This window comes from Aplysia californica, unplaced genomic scaffold (genome assembly GCF_000002075.1).
Source record: "Aplysia californica isolate F4 #8 unplaced genomic scaffold, AplCal3.0 scaffold00008, whole genome shotgun sequence".
Classification (NCBI taxonomy): Eukaryota; Metazoa; Mollusca; class Gastropoda; order Aplysiida; family Aplysiidae; genus Aplysia; species Aplysia californica.
In genome coordinates, this window is record NW_004797278.1 from 2128929 (window position 1) to 2143785 (window position 14857).

Sequence of the window (14857 nt, forward strand, 5' to 3'; positions counted from 1 at the left end):
GAGAATGTAAACATTATTACCGATATAATAATAATATATGGAAAGAGATCGAAAGCTTCCAGCTGTCACCAACAGAGCTGGTTGTAACGGAGTACAAGCAAAGCAATTTTAGGTACTTCTACTGTATTCCGGTACACTTTTGAGAACCAGTACTTTTACTCTACTCCGATACTTTTTATAAAAGTACTTTTGAGTATTTTTAAAGTACATTTTGAGTACTTTTGAAGCTTAATGAAAGGATAAGTGCCGGCATTTCTGATAATAATTTACGGAACAAACACCCGGGCGAGCACAGCCGATCAACCATGCAAGAGTGTTAAAGTTGAGATCAAAGATCTGCCCGTCGCGTCAAAGATCAGCCACTCTCGTGAATGTGATCACAAGCGTTGTAAAACTCGATGAAACGGTACAATGTTTGCTCCGGAAGGGATCACACCGAGTTGTGAATTAACCGAACGCTAGGCGGTCATAAAAACGGTTTTATGAACGCCTAGACCGAACGAGTTTGTTTTCCCCACACCTTAATTGCACTCGCATCTGAGCTCGCCACCTAAACTTACACCACTCGCTGGGTGGGAAGGGCCTACAAGTTCGTTCCAGGCAGGATCACATCGAACTGTGAACTCTTCTCTGACCATCGAAGGCAGTTTTTCTCTATTCCCGAATTTGCGAGACAGCCTGAATTTTAATTGGTGTGGTCCACAGAATTCTACACTAAGTAGTGTAGAATTCTGTGGTGTGGTCACAACGTGATGGTGCGTAACGACAAAGGCGGGGGGGGGGGGGGGGGGGGGGGGGGTTCGATCATAATATATATGGAAAGCTAGAATTTTTGGAGAGGTAAAGGGGAGGGGCAACTGGATAAACGTAGATCAAGTTCTCGAGACTCACGATAGGCTAATGAGTGTATATAATAATATTATTATATAGGCCTACCCTCTTCAACAATGTAAAATTTATATAAGAGAATCTGTTCATCTCCTGTAAGCCCGAGTCAAGTAAGCGCCGATCTCAGGCCTAGAAAACTCTCCAATCAATTCAAGTTAAAGAATGCCCTATTGGGGATTCAATCTACTGTCATCTGAACCACAACCCAGTATAATACCAATTGAGCCAACGGCATGCCCAGTGAGAGAGAAAGTGAGAGAGAGAGAGAGAGAGATAGATAGAGAGAGAGAGAGATAGATAGAGAGAGAGAGAGAGAGAGAGAGAGAGAGAGAGAGAGAGAGAGTGAGAGAGAGAGAGTAATCATGATCCTCTAAATCATTGACCCCCTTCTACTTCTACACCTCCGAACCATCCAAGAATTTGGCGAACTGCTGCTATCTCTTGCCTGATGTAAACATTTTTGTCTCACATTTTTTTTCTTGTCTAGGAGAACGTTTGGCACTCCAAAAACGATGTCCCCGAAAAGAGTGAAAAACAACAGTTACATTGAAACAGTGTAATTTATTAATGGTCAATAAATGAATGCGCAACAACTACGTACAGTGTTCCGGATTTCATGACAATTTAGAAAATGAATAAACAAAAACAACACCCCAAAAACATTAACTGTGTTAAATTCTGAGTTTCTCATCAAGCATCACACAGGTACAGTAAATTATCTTGTTGCTTTGAAATTCAACTACATCTGTGTTTGCCCTTTCACAAAACTCCACAAAACAGCAATTTAAAAATGAAGTGCTTGCCATTTAATTGAAATTATGCCTTCCTGCAATCCTAAAAATATAAAACTTTTGTCAAGGTTCGAACACACTCAGATATTCTTTAAAAACCAACACCAAACAAATCCAAACCAAACCAAAAAACTTACAAGAAAAAAAGACACCCCACACACCTTATATCTAGCCCTAAAGCAAACAGGTAAAGCAATACTAAACACACAATTCAATCCCCTTGTGGGTTAGTATTCTGCTGTTTTCATCTCATTTGTCAGTATCTCATGAAAGCAGATGGACAGTTCATAAATGAACAAGAAATTCATGTAGAATATATGTGTAACAAAAATATCACTTGCAAAATAATAAGTCTTAAACAATATATCATGTAACGAACAACAACTTGGAATCACTCAATCAATAATATACTTATTCTAACACCAACTTATCATGGCGTCATTCACTTTTCCATATGCTTTTCACAAACAGATAAAAAAAAACCCACAAAAAAAACAACAACCCCCAAACAGATCTAGCCAGCATTGATTAAGCTCAGGAGAGAGCATTGGCAGTAAAATTTCTGGCTTGAAAGCCACAATATTTATTAACATTACTTCAACTCCCTCCCTTTAGTGGACATTGGTGCCAAGAAAAAAACAACAAAACTCATTGATATAGTTTCTAAAAAAATCTCAGTACAAGATCAGACTTCAAAATTTTTATAATAAACATCCATGAATTTTATTTGAAATTTCTCCAAACGTTTCACTCAAATCTTAAATAAAATAAGATTGAAAAAAAATGGCTTGCACAAAATAAACAAACGTGGTAGGCCTATTCTTAAGGATAAAATGACTTAGAAGCTGTCGGAATAAATTGTTGGACTATTCATTCACCCACAGGTTGAATCCCCAAAAAGGGAAATGATTAAAAAGGTTCTAGAGAAGAAAAAACTTTCGAGCAGGTCTTTAACAACTATGGCATAATAATATACAAGTTACTGATATATGATACAAACACTTTCTAGATGAAAAAAATTCCCAAAACAGCATCAGATCATCACTTTACTATTCCTAACTGCAAATAGAAAATACTTCCTTCATCAGCTAAGACAGGTACATATTATAAAAATATTGTGATTCCGAAGAATGGCATGAAAAACTCATTTCGACGTATAGGAGTATGGTCATGATGTGCGTAATTATTCTTGGATAGTCTTAGCTTACACACAAAGACAGATTTGAGCCATTAATTTAGTACACAAAGAAGGGTACAAGTAGTAATAATGAGAGTGAAACAGTAAAACAGTAAAACAAAACTCATTATGAACACAAATGTGGTATGCTTAGAACTTATAGTGACAAGCAGGTGTTAGTTGCTAAGTAATGTGTACAGCAGTGCGTGCCTCAAAAGTATTTGATCTACTCTATGACAAAAGACAAAATTAAGACAGAAGAACTTTTTCCAAAGATGGCACCTTCAGCCAAGCTGTTATGCCACATAATAATTAAGAATTATGGCAAGGTACTGTGCTTAGAAGGTGATGCAATAACTTTTTTATTCCTTACATCTTTAAGAATAATCCATAATGGCAGGTTTAATTTTTCATCCATTATGATATTGTTCCAAGCTGAAAATTCAAACTGAAGAATAAAATCAAGGAATAGTAGGCCTACATATTTAACTCTATCATGTTTAACAAATTTGTTATCACCCTCTAAAGCAGAAAAAATAGGCTTGTGTAATTTTTTCCAAGTAGCTATGATTCTCACAGAACCAAAGTCCTGTTGGCTTTTGTGTTAGCAGAAAACTCAGGCCTGGTCTCATGAGAATAAGAAAGTTCTTGACCATTTTGAAATCATTATAAATTGAAAAATTATATCAAAGCACTACAAATGATGTCAGCAGTCTCACTAACAAAATGTTAGAAAGAAATTTATGAATTCTTAGCTCCTTGCATCATATTAAAAAACCACCACAAGCTGGTTGCTTGAGAGAGAGCTTGTTGATGATTCTTTAGACCAAACCTTTTCCTTCAAAGCCCGTGTGTCTAAAGTCGCTGTTCTAATCTTAGAACAGTCTGCCATCAAATAACATATTTTATAGTTTTTAGAACAACTGACTGCAGAATACTATGAAAGCATAAAATGGCAGGTTGTAGGCCGATTTTTTTAAAACGACAGGAATGGCACAAGAACACGATTGAAAGTAAATGGAGGTTTGCAAATTGAAAATCTGCTGCTCAGGTTTTGTTTTCAAAGGGGATATGGGCTCTTGACAAAAAATTGACCCGCCTTTAAAAAAAAAAAAAAAACTCAAAAAAGCTTTTTCCAGACGACAAGCCCCGAGACACAGAAATCTATTTATGGAGCACACTCCACACAGGGCTCTCAAATAAAAACATATGATGGTCAAAGGTACTGACCATGACAATTTACCAATTTTTCGGAGACTGAGAGCACCCTTGTAGAAACTTGGGAGCAAAAATAATATGAATTTTCACTCAAATAAAAGGTACCTGTAAATCAACAACTGCAATGTTAGAAAGTAAAAAAATTTTGAGAATTTTACAGATGCAGTATTTTCTGTTCCACTGTAATATTAACAAGTTGAATCATTTCCGTGTTGATCGGTCTAACACCTCCCCCCCTTCTCAATGCTTTGATCCAGCCTATCTGAGCTAATTTAGGCTATCAGTTGAAAATAGGAATACTCGATGAAATATTTTCCTTATTTGAGAACTGAACTCATGATGCCTTCTGCATTTACGAGAAAAAGCATAACCACTACATCACAATTACAAGGTACAAATATAACCCCAAAACTCCACATAGCGGAATCAGCATTCCAAATGGATCTTAAAAACATCGTAACAAAAAACAAAAAACATAAGATCCTCATTTCTTATAAAGAAGCGTTTTTTTGTAGTTATATTTCAATTCAAATAAGAGACATTATAACAAATGAACAAAATGGTTAAAAAAGAGATAAAAAACAATTAAAATGATAAATGACAGCTTATGCACCAACAATTTATGAACCAAATTACAACATGATACAATCCCATGAATCAATTATAATCACTAACATCCCCTGTGGACCTTGGTGTAAAATCAGTTTTTTAAAAGACAAGTATAAGTATAAATCACGCCACATTATTGAATCAGACTTTTGCACTTAGTCTTCTTTTCAACATTTAAGAACCCATTGGCAAAAAACCCCCAAAACGAATGTACAATGAATCCGATCACTTACAACTCAGTTTCAAGCATTCCGCTGATCACTAAACCACTGTGCTCAGGCAGAACTAGGACGAAGTAAGTAATTCATTCTTTCTCTTTGTCTCTGTCTGTCTCTCACACAAGCACACACACACACACCCACATTCACACAAAACATTCTTCCTTAAACCACTCTCTTCTCTGTCTGATTTATAAGCACACATGCAAACACACAGCAACATCATAAAATGGGTCATCGTTGGAATTTCATCCCCATAAAATGTCCAATATCAAGAGAAAGGACTCTATTAGTCTTCCAAAGAAGCCTAACAACTTGTTTTGTTCAACTGTTTTGGTCACAAGTCTTCAGAGATAGAAAGGTGAGATATAGATTAAAAAGTATGATGGTATCAAGTCAATAACAGAAGAGAAACACTGAGTCAAATAATCAATATTTAACACAGATGTCAAACAAATCAAATTCTCGCATTTCGATATCACAAACCGATGAAACGTGTCTTGAGGGATATGAATATACAGAAAAATGAACTCTGCCCCAGACATACGTGTTTGCTGAATATCCATACAATGACAAATGCAAAAAAACAGCTCTATTTGACCAGTTGCTAAGCCTTAACACAATGTATGAGGGACCACAAACCTACACAATACTTTTACGAAAAACATATGTTTTCACTGTTATGAGAGAAATTGTGTTTATAATTCATGAAAACACTGCTTATCACCACTGTTTTTCACAAGAAACTCAGTTTGACCCTGCTTTATAGGTCAAGTAAAAGCACTGGAGTCACTGATATGCTGTGTGACAGTAACTTTATATTGAACATTAGCCAACAGTGCTATGGCAAGCATGACACATAGGCTTACAAGAATGACAAATTCTTATTTGAAGGTTCTGAGAAAGAATTTTTAAAATCAATGCATCAAACTATACTGCATTTCACATTTCGGGATTCAAAAGGAATATACCCTAAAACACAACCACCATTTGAAGGCTTTGTTGAGATGCTGCCAGGGCAGTAAATGTGCCAAGATATCTTTACCAGCTTTTCAAACAATACTGAAAAACAATAAATTGTTAAGTAACGAATGCAGCTAAGTGCTATTTAGAATCATTATTAATCATGCTAATTTGCACATTTCATCAAGTTTGATAAACCAAAAGGAACAGAATTGTGAAGCATTGTGAAAACAAAAGAAAGACAAGATACAGACATGTGTGTAGAAAGAAAGTATTCAAGAGAGTGGGAGGGACTTGACCTATCAACTGAAATTATTGAATGTACCATACTCTTAGAACAACCACTGGCACTAATGGATAGGAAAGCATAACTCTGACCACAACTTTTTATAATAGAATGATCTTTGCTTTGAACACATAATACATGTACTTTCAGTACGTCGTCATAGTTCTCTTATCTTATGGCAATCAACTGATGCTCTTGAGTGACTGAATCACATATATGCAGAATTACATAGCAAAACATGATAAGTAACATTTGAGAAACACATGAGACCACGAACGCCTCAAATGAAGGCCAACTGGTTTGAATGGACCTCCACACTGCGATACCTCTACCACAATACTAAAAATAACTGAAAATTGCGACACCGTTGTTGTTGTAACTGTTCACATCATTAGTGTGTTTTATTTTCTATGTTCTTTGGAAGCACTGCACATAATATTCTTTTAATAATAAATGCTGACAAAAAAGCCCATAAAAGCAAAAGATTTGACTTAACATCATTTACCTGAGAATCTGTGTGGGTTTGTCCGAAACTGATACAAAAGTCATCAATCTGGTTCTTTTTGCCTACCTATAAAGAAATTTAACTTAGACAAAGTGAAAACAATTCACATAAATTTGATACCTTTTATCCCTCACACAGCAAACCATCTCAGATCATAAATCAGTCCACCAATTCCAGGAGCCTATTAGAACATACTGAGTCCTTTTTAGAGAAAAATTTTAAGACATTGCTGACAAATACACAACCAAACACTGAATGTCATTTTAAATTTGGAAAAAAGTCGTTACAGTAATAGCTTTTTGACATCCTCCCACAGATTCACAGGTGGGTTGTGAGTATCTCCTCACAGCTATACTACACAAGGGATAGATTGAACTGGGGTCTCTTTTGGGAGAGTATCTTCTATCTAAATGATTAAAGTTTTGAATACACTAAATAAATTTACTGTTTCACAGAGAGACTGTCAAGTATAGGAATCGAGAGAACAAGTCCTCAAATCTTTAGAAATCAGTTTTAAGGTGCAATGGCTCCTTTTAAAACTGTGGCCAAATAACCTTTATATAACAGTACCAGCACATGAAGAGCAAGTTGAGGTTTGATTTCTAAAATTTCTTCTTAAAAGAATATCAAACTAACATTTTTTTCTGAAGATAAAAACCTACTAATCCCATGGTGGGGACAGAAGAACTTTTATGTACATGAAAAAGAGCAGAAACAATAAATGCTATGTCAGCAAAACACACCAGGCCCACTTGAAAATCAGTGTTTGCTTTTGTTTTTTGTAAGTCAAGGCAACAATTTCAAGAAAGACAGGTAAAACCACAAGTCGACAGTGTATCACACTCGAAAAAGTCACAGTCTGATCACAAGCATAAAACATTTATAACTCACCAAATGAGGGCACTACCCATTTGCTCCATAGGGTAGATTGAATCTTTGAACTTGGTTATTTCTTTACAGTATGAGAAGTTTAAGATTATACAGACTCATCATTGGAGTAATTGATTCGGTCAGCCACTGGTTATTGAATGTGGAGGAACAATCCTCACACGAAGACATCACTAAAGAGTGGTGTAGGTTGGGGGTCAATGTGAATAAATCAGTCATCAAAGTTTTTCAACTGAAACTTGTAAGCTTATCACAATAAGGTGCAGATCACAATCAGATCAAAACGGGGCCAAAATTTTTTTAAAAAATCAGTTTTGTTTCATGCAACATTCCAGCGATTTTTTAACATTTAAAAAATACATATATATTCATTATACAGTCACCCCATTCGTCAGGACAGCACTAATACTAATAGCCAAATCCCAAAGTACTTTAAGTGTCACAGAGTAACTGTATGTGTATATATATACAGGTGTCATGACATGGTGGAATCAGGTGCTCGTCAATTTTTGGGCATAAGAAGTTATTGGTCATTGGTAATTGGTAGGAGAATTAGTATTATCACAGGCAGTACAATGCCAAAGGTGCTCCTCCCTCTTCTCCAGAATCCATGAAAGGGTTGGCTTGCTGATCATGCCCATCATCAGAGGGAGTTATAGGTATAATCTTAAAGCTTGTTCATTTGACTTGCTTTCGATTAAAAGAATCCCCATCTATCTTGAATAGAAATCGAGATATTTCTAATTGAAGGAGGTGGAGGTCTCCTGGTATCATAGTTAAAATTAGAGAGAAAATGGCTGCCAAAGTTTGGTGACTTCCAAAGCTCGAATACCCCTGGACACTAGAAAGTTACAATTTTGGTACCTGTGATCAACATTTTTCAGTAAAATCCAACAAGATGGGCACAAAAGGTGCTGAGCAACACGTTAAAATTTTTTTTTTTAATTGCCAAATTGGTGGGAAAAATGCCAGTTTCTTCAATTTCATTACTTTGATGAGCGCCTGATTTCACCATCATGCCTCACATATATGTACCACTGATGTCAATTACATAAAATAGGCAATCACTACAAAAAAAAATAGTTTGCATCAGATAAGACATGAAATTACGATAAAGAGAGTGGAGGAATATGGAGAGAGAGAAACATATAAAGACAGAGATAAACAGAGAGAGGAGAGCTCAAAAAAGCTATACTATAATTTGGTTTTAAAATATTCCACGACATGAAAATACATGTGACCTGCCAAGATCACAGATATACTGACTAAGGTATTCATAAAAATTATCAACAGTAACATATATAATAGGTTTTAAAAAATATGCGGCAAAAAATAATATTCATCACATGCAACAATATTTTTCCTGAATTTGTTGTTTCACTATGTTTAAATGAATACACAATCCAACACCATGTAGGCTAATATAATCAACAGCCTGTATATTCTTCATACTACTGAAAACAAACAAGGTTCACTAACATCAATAAAAGTATCTAATAAGAAATCACAACAGTCCATGATCTGTGTTTACATCCTCAAGATTATTTTACAAAAAGGAAATTTGGATTTGGTCACACAAAATGGTGGCTTCAATTTCGTCTTTGGATATTACTTAACATTGTGCTATCACAAAAATCATTCAGAAATAAAATTTAAAAGTTCTAATGTGGTGTGGACCGTCCAGGACCAAATAATGTCACAGTTAAAAATACAATGCATAAGTGCAAACAAATAGTATTATCAAGTACCAAGGAAGCTTGGAAGAAATAACAAAAAGTAAAACAAAATAATTTTGAAATTTGCTAGTGATTTAGATTTTTATTACATGGACTTTCATCAAACCTGCTTCAAGAATGAGAAAGAAAAAAAAGTATTCCAGGAGATTTTAAGATTCTCTTTAATTAGGAGCCCAGTGGAGCTCTGTAATTCACATGATTTTAAATTACTTATTTGAACCCTTTTCAAAAGAGACTATGTTGCATAAGACAGAGACTAAAGTACAGTTGAACCAATCATCAAAAGCACTATTGTGAATGATTGAGAAAACACTCATAGACAGTTGAAGGACTAACCAGATCAAACAGAAAACATCTCAACTGTCTCCCTAGAAACCATTCCCATCAAGTGGAAGCTGTTTTGCTTGAATGTCAACTGCACAAACCACTGAAAATTGATTATATTTTCATCCATCTCTCAGATCATTTTTTATCACACATTGCTTTCATCCTTTTAACTTTAAGACATATCCATTCCAGCCCTTTTTATCCTTGGTCTGAGTCTCGAGGTTCAACACAAACCAATTTATTAAAAGGATGCTGGCTGGGAGATTATTCCTCGAACGGATTCTTCCTGGGATGGTCAAGCAGTATAAAATTTATTTCTAAATTCCTCTGTTGTTTCTCTGTCCCAAATTAACATACTTGTTGGGATATAATTCTGCACCCTAGATTATTCTAAGAACTGTCTCTATTCATTAAAACAAAAAGGTTAGGGATAATGACTTTGTACATAATGCTAAACCATTTACACTTCAAACACTGAGAATTCAAACCCTGTTGCAATACTGTCATCAAAAGTGATAGCAAATTGAAAAACATTCCATCACTTAAAATGTAATGACTGTTTTTCATCACAGGTCTGTCTTCAACATATACATGTTCACAGGTAAGTAAAATGCAGATCTTTCGAGAAAAAAAAAGGGGGGGGGGGGATGTAAGGGGATTTGGATACTGATGAAGGTGGCTCTCGGCTAATCTAAAGCATCTCAATCTCAGCCACAGATAAAAAATACAAATACATGTAAAACCAAAAGTTCACACACACAGAACATTATATTCTAACCATATGCAGACCTCGGTTTGGTTTCTAAATGGAGAAGCAGGCTTAAACAGGAAAATGGCATGAACAGGAAACAATGAAAAAAATAGTTCCTTTCTACCAGCTAATGTAAGCTGGAAACACAAGTCTTGTTCTGTGTTGTCCTTGTCCCACCTTCAGATGTCAATCAACTATCCAGACACAAGAAAACTTACGTTTTATTTAGATTCTAGAGTGAAGGAACACATACATATGTATAAAGTATATAGTTTGCGTGTAAAAGCATGCACTACAAGGACTTATGTGTTAATTACTACTGAGCAAAACTTCTGACAATACAAAGATTTGGTAGGTAATATGGAAGAGCAGATACAAAAAAGGCATATACATTCACTGTGAATAAATTGGTTATTGAAGTAGAAGACGTATGGCTATTCATACAAAGTGAAGAGAAGTTTTCACTTTGAAGGAAGCATGAGTTATCGTTTAGATCATTGTATTCAAAGAGACAGCAAAGTGCTGATACACACAATGTGAACAAAGTGAGAAATGTAGGTTTCATGACACACACCAAGAACAAAAATAGAAATCTAGGAAGTTGGCACACTGAATATCAAAAGAATATTTTTTGTCTGGCAATTCAGCTGAACTGCATTAAAAACTAGCCCAGGATGTCACAATAAAAGCAAATGTAATCTGATTTTTATTCTAAAAATCAACAAGACTGTACAATGCAGCAAAACAAAAAAGCAAAAAGCCTGTTATAACCATGGCAACAAAATGAAAGATGTAAAATGCCACACGGATGCTAAAAGTAAAAGAAATGTTTTTGAAAGGTGACTAGGATGTCTGAGTATTATGACGACAAAACTGCATACAAAAAATGACAAAACCTGTTGTTGATTGTTTCTTGTGGCAACAGAATTTTTGTTAGTCTTACTTCTAAAATAAGTGGGCATTCTGTCAGTGCTTCAGTACATGGACAGGAAAAAACACAGGATGAAGGGAGAAGAAAGTCCTCACACGCTCTTAAATAAGAAACTCTCTCTCATATAGCACTGTTCCACCATCTACAGATAATAATAAAGGTGATTGTCAAACATTAATTACTATGTTTCTTTTAGAATAAAAGGGGCCAGAGTCCTATTACATGAAGCTTTTTTTCCACATGGGCACATCTTGCCAGAGACTGCGCTTAAACTGACAGCCAAGAGGAGACTCCTCAAAGTCATGACAGATAACAAATAACAGACCGACATGGCTGCAGGAAATAGTATATGTTCATCAATGCTGCAGAATAGTTAACTACAAACAAAGTTGAAAACGAAATGAAAAGGACAGATGAAAAGCAAAAGAACATCACAAATAATGGGAGAATGACATACGGAGTGAAGAAGGAAAGAGTGGAGGAAAAAAACGTGACCATAAAGACAAATGGCAACAAATTCTACACATTATGACAATATCTCATCAATGCCTCTGGAATGACTTGAACAATGTTATAATCTTATTAAACAATCAGCACATATAGAGCCTTCTTGATTCACCTGAAACTGTTTCACACTGTTTTACAACATTTCTAAATTGCTTGGTAGGGAAATGAGTAAATTGTAACTTGAGTACAGCAGAATAAATGTATCCCCCTCCCAAAACATCTACACTTGTCATGCTATGGCTCGTAGAGCTGCAGATCTAATTTCACAACAACTTCACCAGTTTCAACTTCATGGAGAATGAGCCTTTTAGTTATTGGTCCACGCCTGTCTCCACTCTGGTCTAGAACATCCTTAATGCGAACCTCAGTGCGGCCTAAGAAATCTGAGAATGAAAATAACAATTAAAAACATGGAATTTTGGGTCTACTACGTTAATAAGCATGTATACAATCAAATTATTCTAATACCTATGAAAAAATTTATTACGAAACTATGTTAATTTATTCCTAAATGAAAATGCTTGGTTATCAGCCTCAATAAAACAGAAAATCTGTCAAATTATATCTTTATACTGTATCGATAAGTCGCTCAAAGATACAGAAAAACATGTTCGGGCAAGTGAGTGAGTCACCAATGACTAGGACATACCGTTAGGAGAATACAGGTCCCGATCATACACCGTAAAGCAGAGGGTGTCCCTCTCTACATCCCGTAAAAGAAACTGCATTGATGCATTCCATCGAGGGTTTAAAGTTCCAGGAATAACTTTTGTGCGATGTTCTTGTGACCCCATGCTAACCTCACAGTATGGGTCACTTTTACCTGAGGAATAAATAAATATGAAGTTTTTCACAACCAAATGAGGTACTTCACTTTTCCATCTTTTAAATATGGCAGACAATTAAAAACAGCACTAACAATTTGAGAAGTCAAAAAACAATGATGCAAATTCTTAAATTCCTGAGGTGACATTTATCCTTTCCAAATACACAGACACAAGTTGATTATCACTGAAGAATAATTTGAGAAACAAATTCCTCTCAATTTTCATCTGTTTTGAAGCAAATAATTTTAGGCAGTTCTTGTAAAATCCATTATTGAAGAATTCTTTCTTCACACCACGTGTAAACATGAAGGCTGCCAAAAGCATTATTAATTTTAAAAACCACTTTAAGAATTCATGAAACTCCAGAAAATAGTTATTAAGTTAATGACAACAGAACAGCTATATATAAGATAGCCCAAAATAGATAAATGATTTTGATAAAGGAATCAGAACACTTAAATTCAGGTAGCATTATGAAAGTGTGCACGAACAATGCTCCATAAATTTTACATCTCTCGATATATGGCATATTCACAACAACATTAGACATAGGTACAAACATTGTTTATGTTTGGCAACTGTCTTGGTTCAACAATGCATCTGTCCAATATTGAACATTTCCTGAAAATGGGGTTAGTTTCAAGACTCTTAAAGTAAAAAAAAACACAGAGAATGAGTACATTTTGTTTTCTTTGAATAAGTAAATACTACAGAGAAAAACACTAGCTCACATTTTAAAAAAAACCTTAACAGATGGTATTTGTCTAAAATTGTAACTGCATCAAAAGATGTTATTTGTTTGACGATGAATTGGCCTCAAAAGACAGTACTTGCTATATCATTATGCTGCATTGGCAGACCGTATAACAAAAGCGCATCTAATCTTCTCCAAAAATCACTGGACGGAAATCTAATCTTTAGCATAATTATGCAAGGCCAGCAAAATGATGAAAGTAACTTTCTAACGTAAAAATGCACACACAAAGACACAATTTCTGTATTTCCTGCTCATGACTGTATAGAAGTATGTGGAGTAGATTGCTCATAGAGAGGTTGATGCTGCATCACAAAATTCTATGTCAATAAATACACAGAAAGCTCATCAAAGTTAGATGACTACCATACTCCTGTAAATATGTAACACTCAAACAAACACCCAAAAATTCATTTCAAGGATAGAAAAATGGTAAGAGTAGAGGGAAGCCAAGAAAATGGAAATGGCTTGAAGGTCATATTTGAGTCCATTTGAGCTACTTCATCATTACTAGTTTAAATGGTACACCCCTTGCCACTTGGGTGGGTTGGGGGAGGGAGAGAGGGAGAGAGGGAGAGAGGGAGAGAGGGAGAGAGAGAGAGAGAGAGAGAGAGAGAGAGAGAGAGAGAGAGAGAGAGAGAGAGAGACTTTTTTAATACTTGATTCAACATCCGACTACACACATAAAGTTCATTTCTAAGGCAGACCTCTGAGGTTTGGGATGGAGGTTTGTCTTTGGCAGGCCTAACTCTCATTTTACAGACACACTGGCAATGAGTTGACAGGATAGAAGACAAAGTAAAAGAGAAAAGATGACATCCTATGCCAGAGAGTTCACAGCAATGGAATGGCACCCCACCAATGTGCATCTGTAATCTGTATCACCCCCCCCCCCCTCCTTCCACCCGCCAGTTTAGAGAGAAACCGATAGAATGACAGAATTAGAAAAATCAAATAAACCAATGATACATTTGCAACACTACAAACAAGCTCAGAAGATCTCCGAAAATAACTAACAGAGTTACAGGTAACAAAAGAAAATCGAGGATCTCTTTTATGCAAGTCAGAAATGCCAGCTACTAAATTCAGTCAAAGCAAAGTGTCCAAACTAAATACAAGTACATGTACTTGCCAAGGCAAATATTGCAGAAATCTAACCCAATTATTTTCTCTCTTCCATAAAACCTGACCTGAGTGGTCCCGCCTTTGTCTTCACGAGAACTATTACAACACCCACTGACATAAACTAACTCTGTTTGTTATTCCTGTTTTGTCTTCTTGCTTATCCTAACATTAAGAGGCCATTATTGTATCAGATTGTATCAATGACTCTCTTCTTGAGTTCTCTCTTTTCTTACAAAAGTTACAAAAATACTAAACCATGAACCAGTCAAGAGGAAATAAGGCATGGATATAAAGTTTCTTTTTCCCTTTCTTCGGTCAATAACCTTGTCTAGGCAAACAAGCTAAATCATACTGAC

At 35.6% G+C, this 14857-nt stretch overlaps 1 protein-coding gene across 1 annotated transcript in view; it reads right to left on the reverse strand.

Moving 5' to 3' along the window:
* Positions 1-1429: 1429 nt before the first annotated feature.
* LOC101857218 (intersectin-1) overlaps positions 1430-14857 on the reverse strand; it is a 67497-nt gene continuing 54069 nt past the window's right edge. The window contains exons 45-46 of the mRNA XM_035969729.1: positions 12445-12618; positions 1430-12178 (exon numbers count right to left, since the gene is read on the reverse strand). Coding sequence (XP_035825622.1) covers positions 12030-12178; positions 12445-12618 — 323 coding nt within the window. The 3' untranslated portion in view covers positions 1430-12029. The remainder of the gene's footprint in view (positions 12179-12444; positions 12619-14857) is intronic.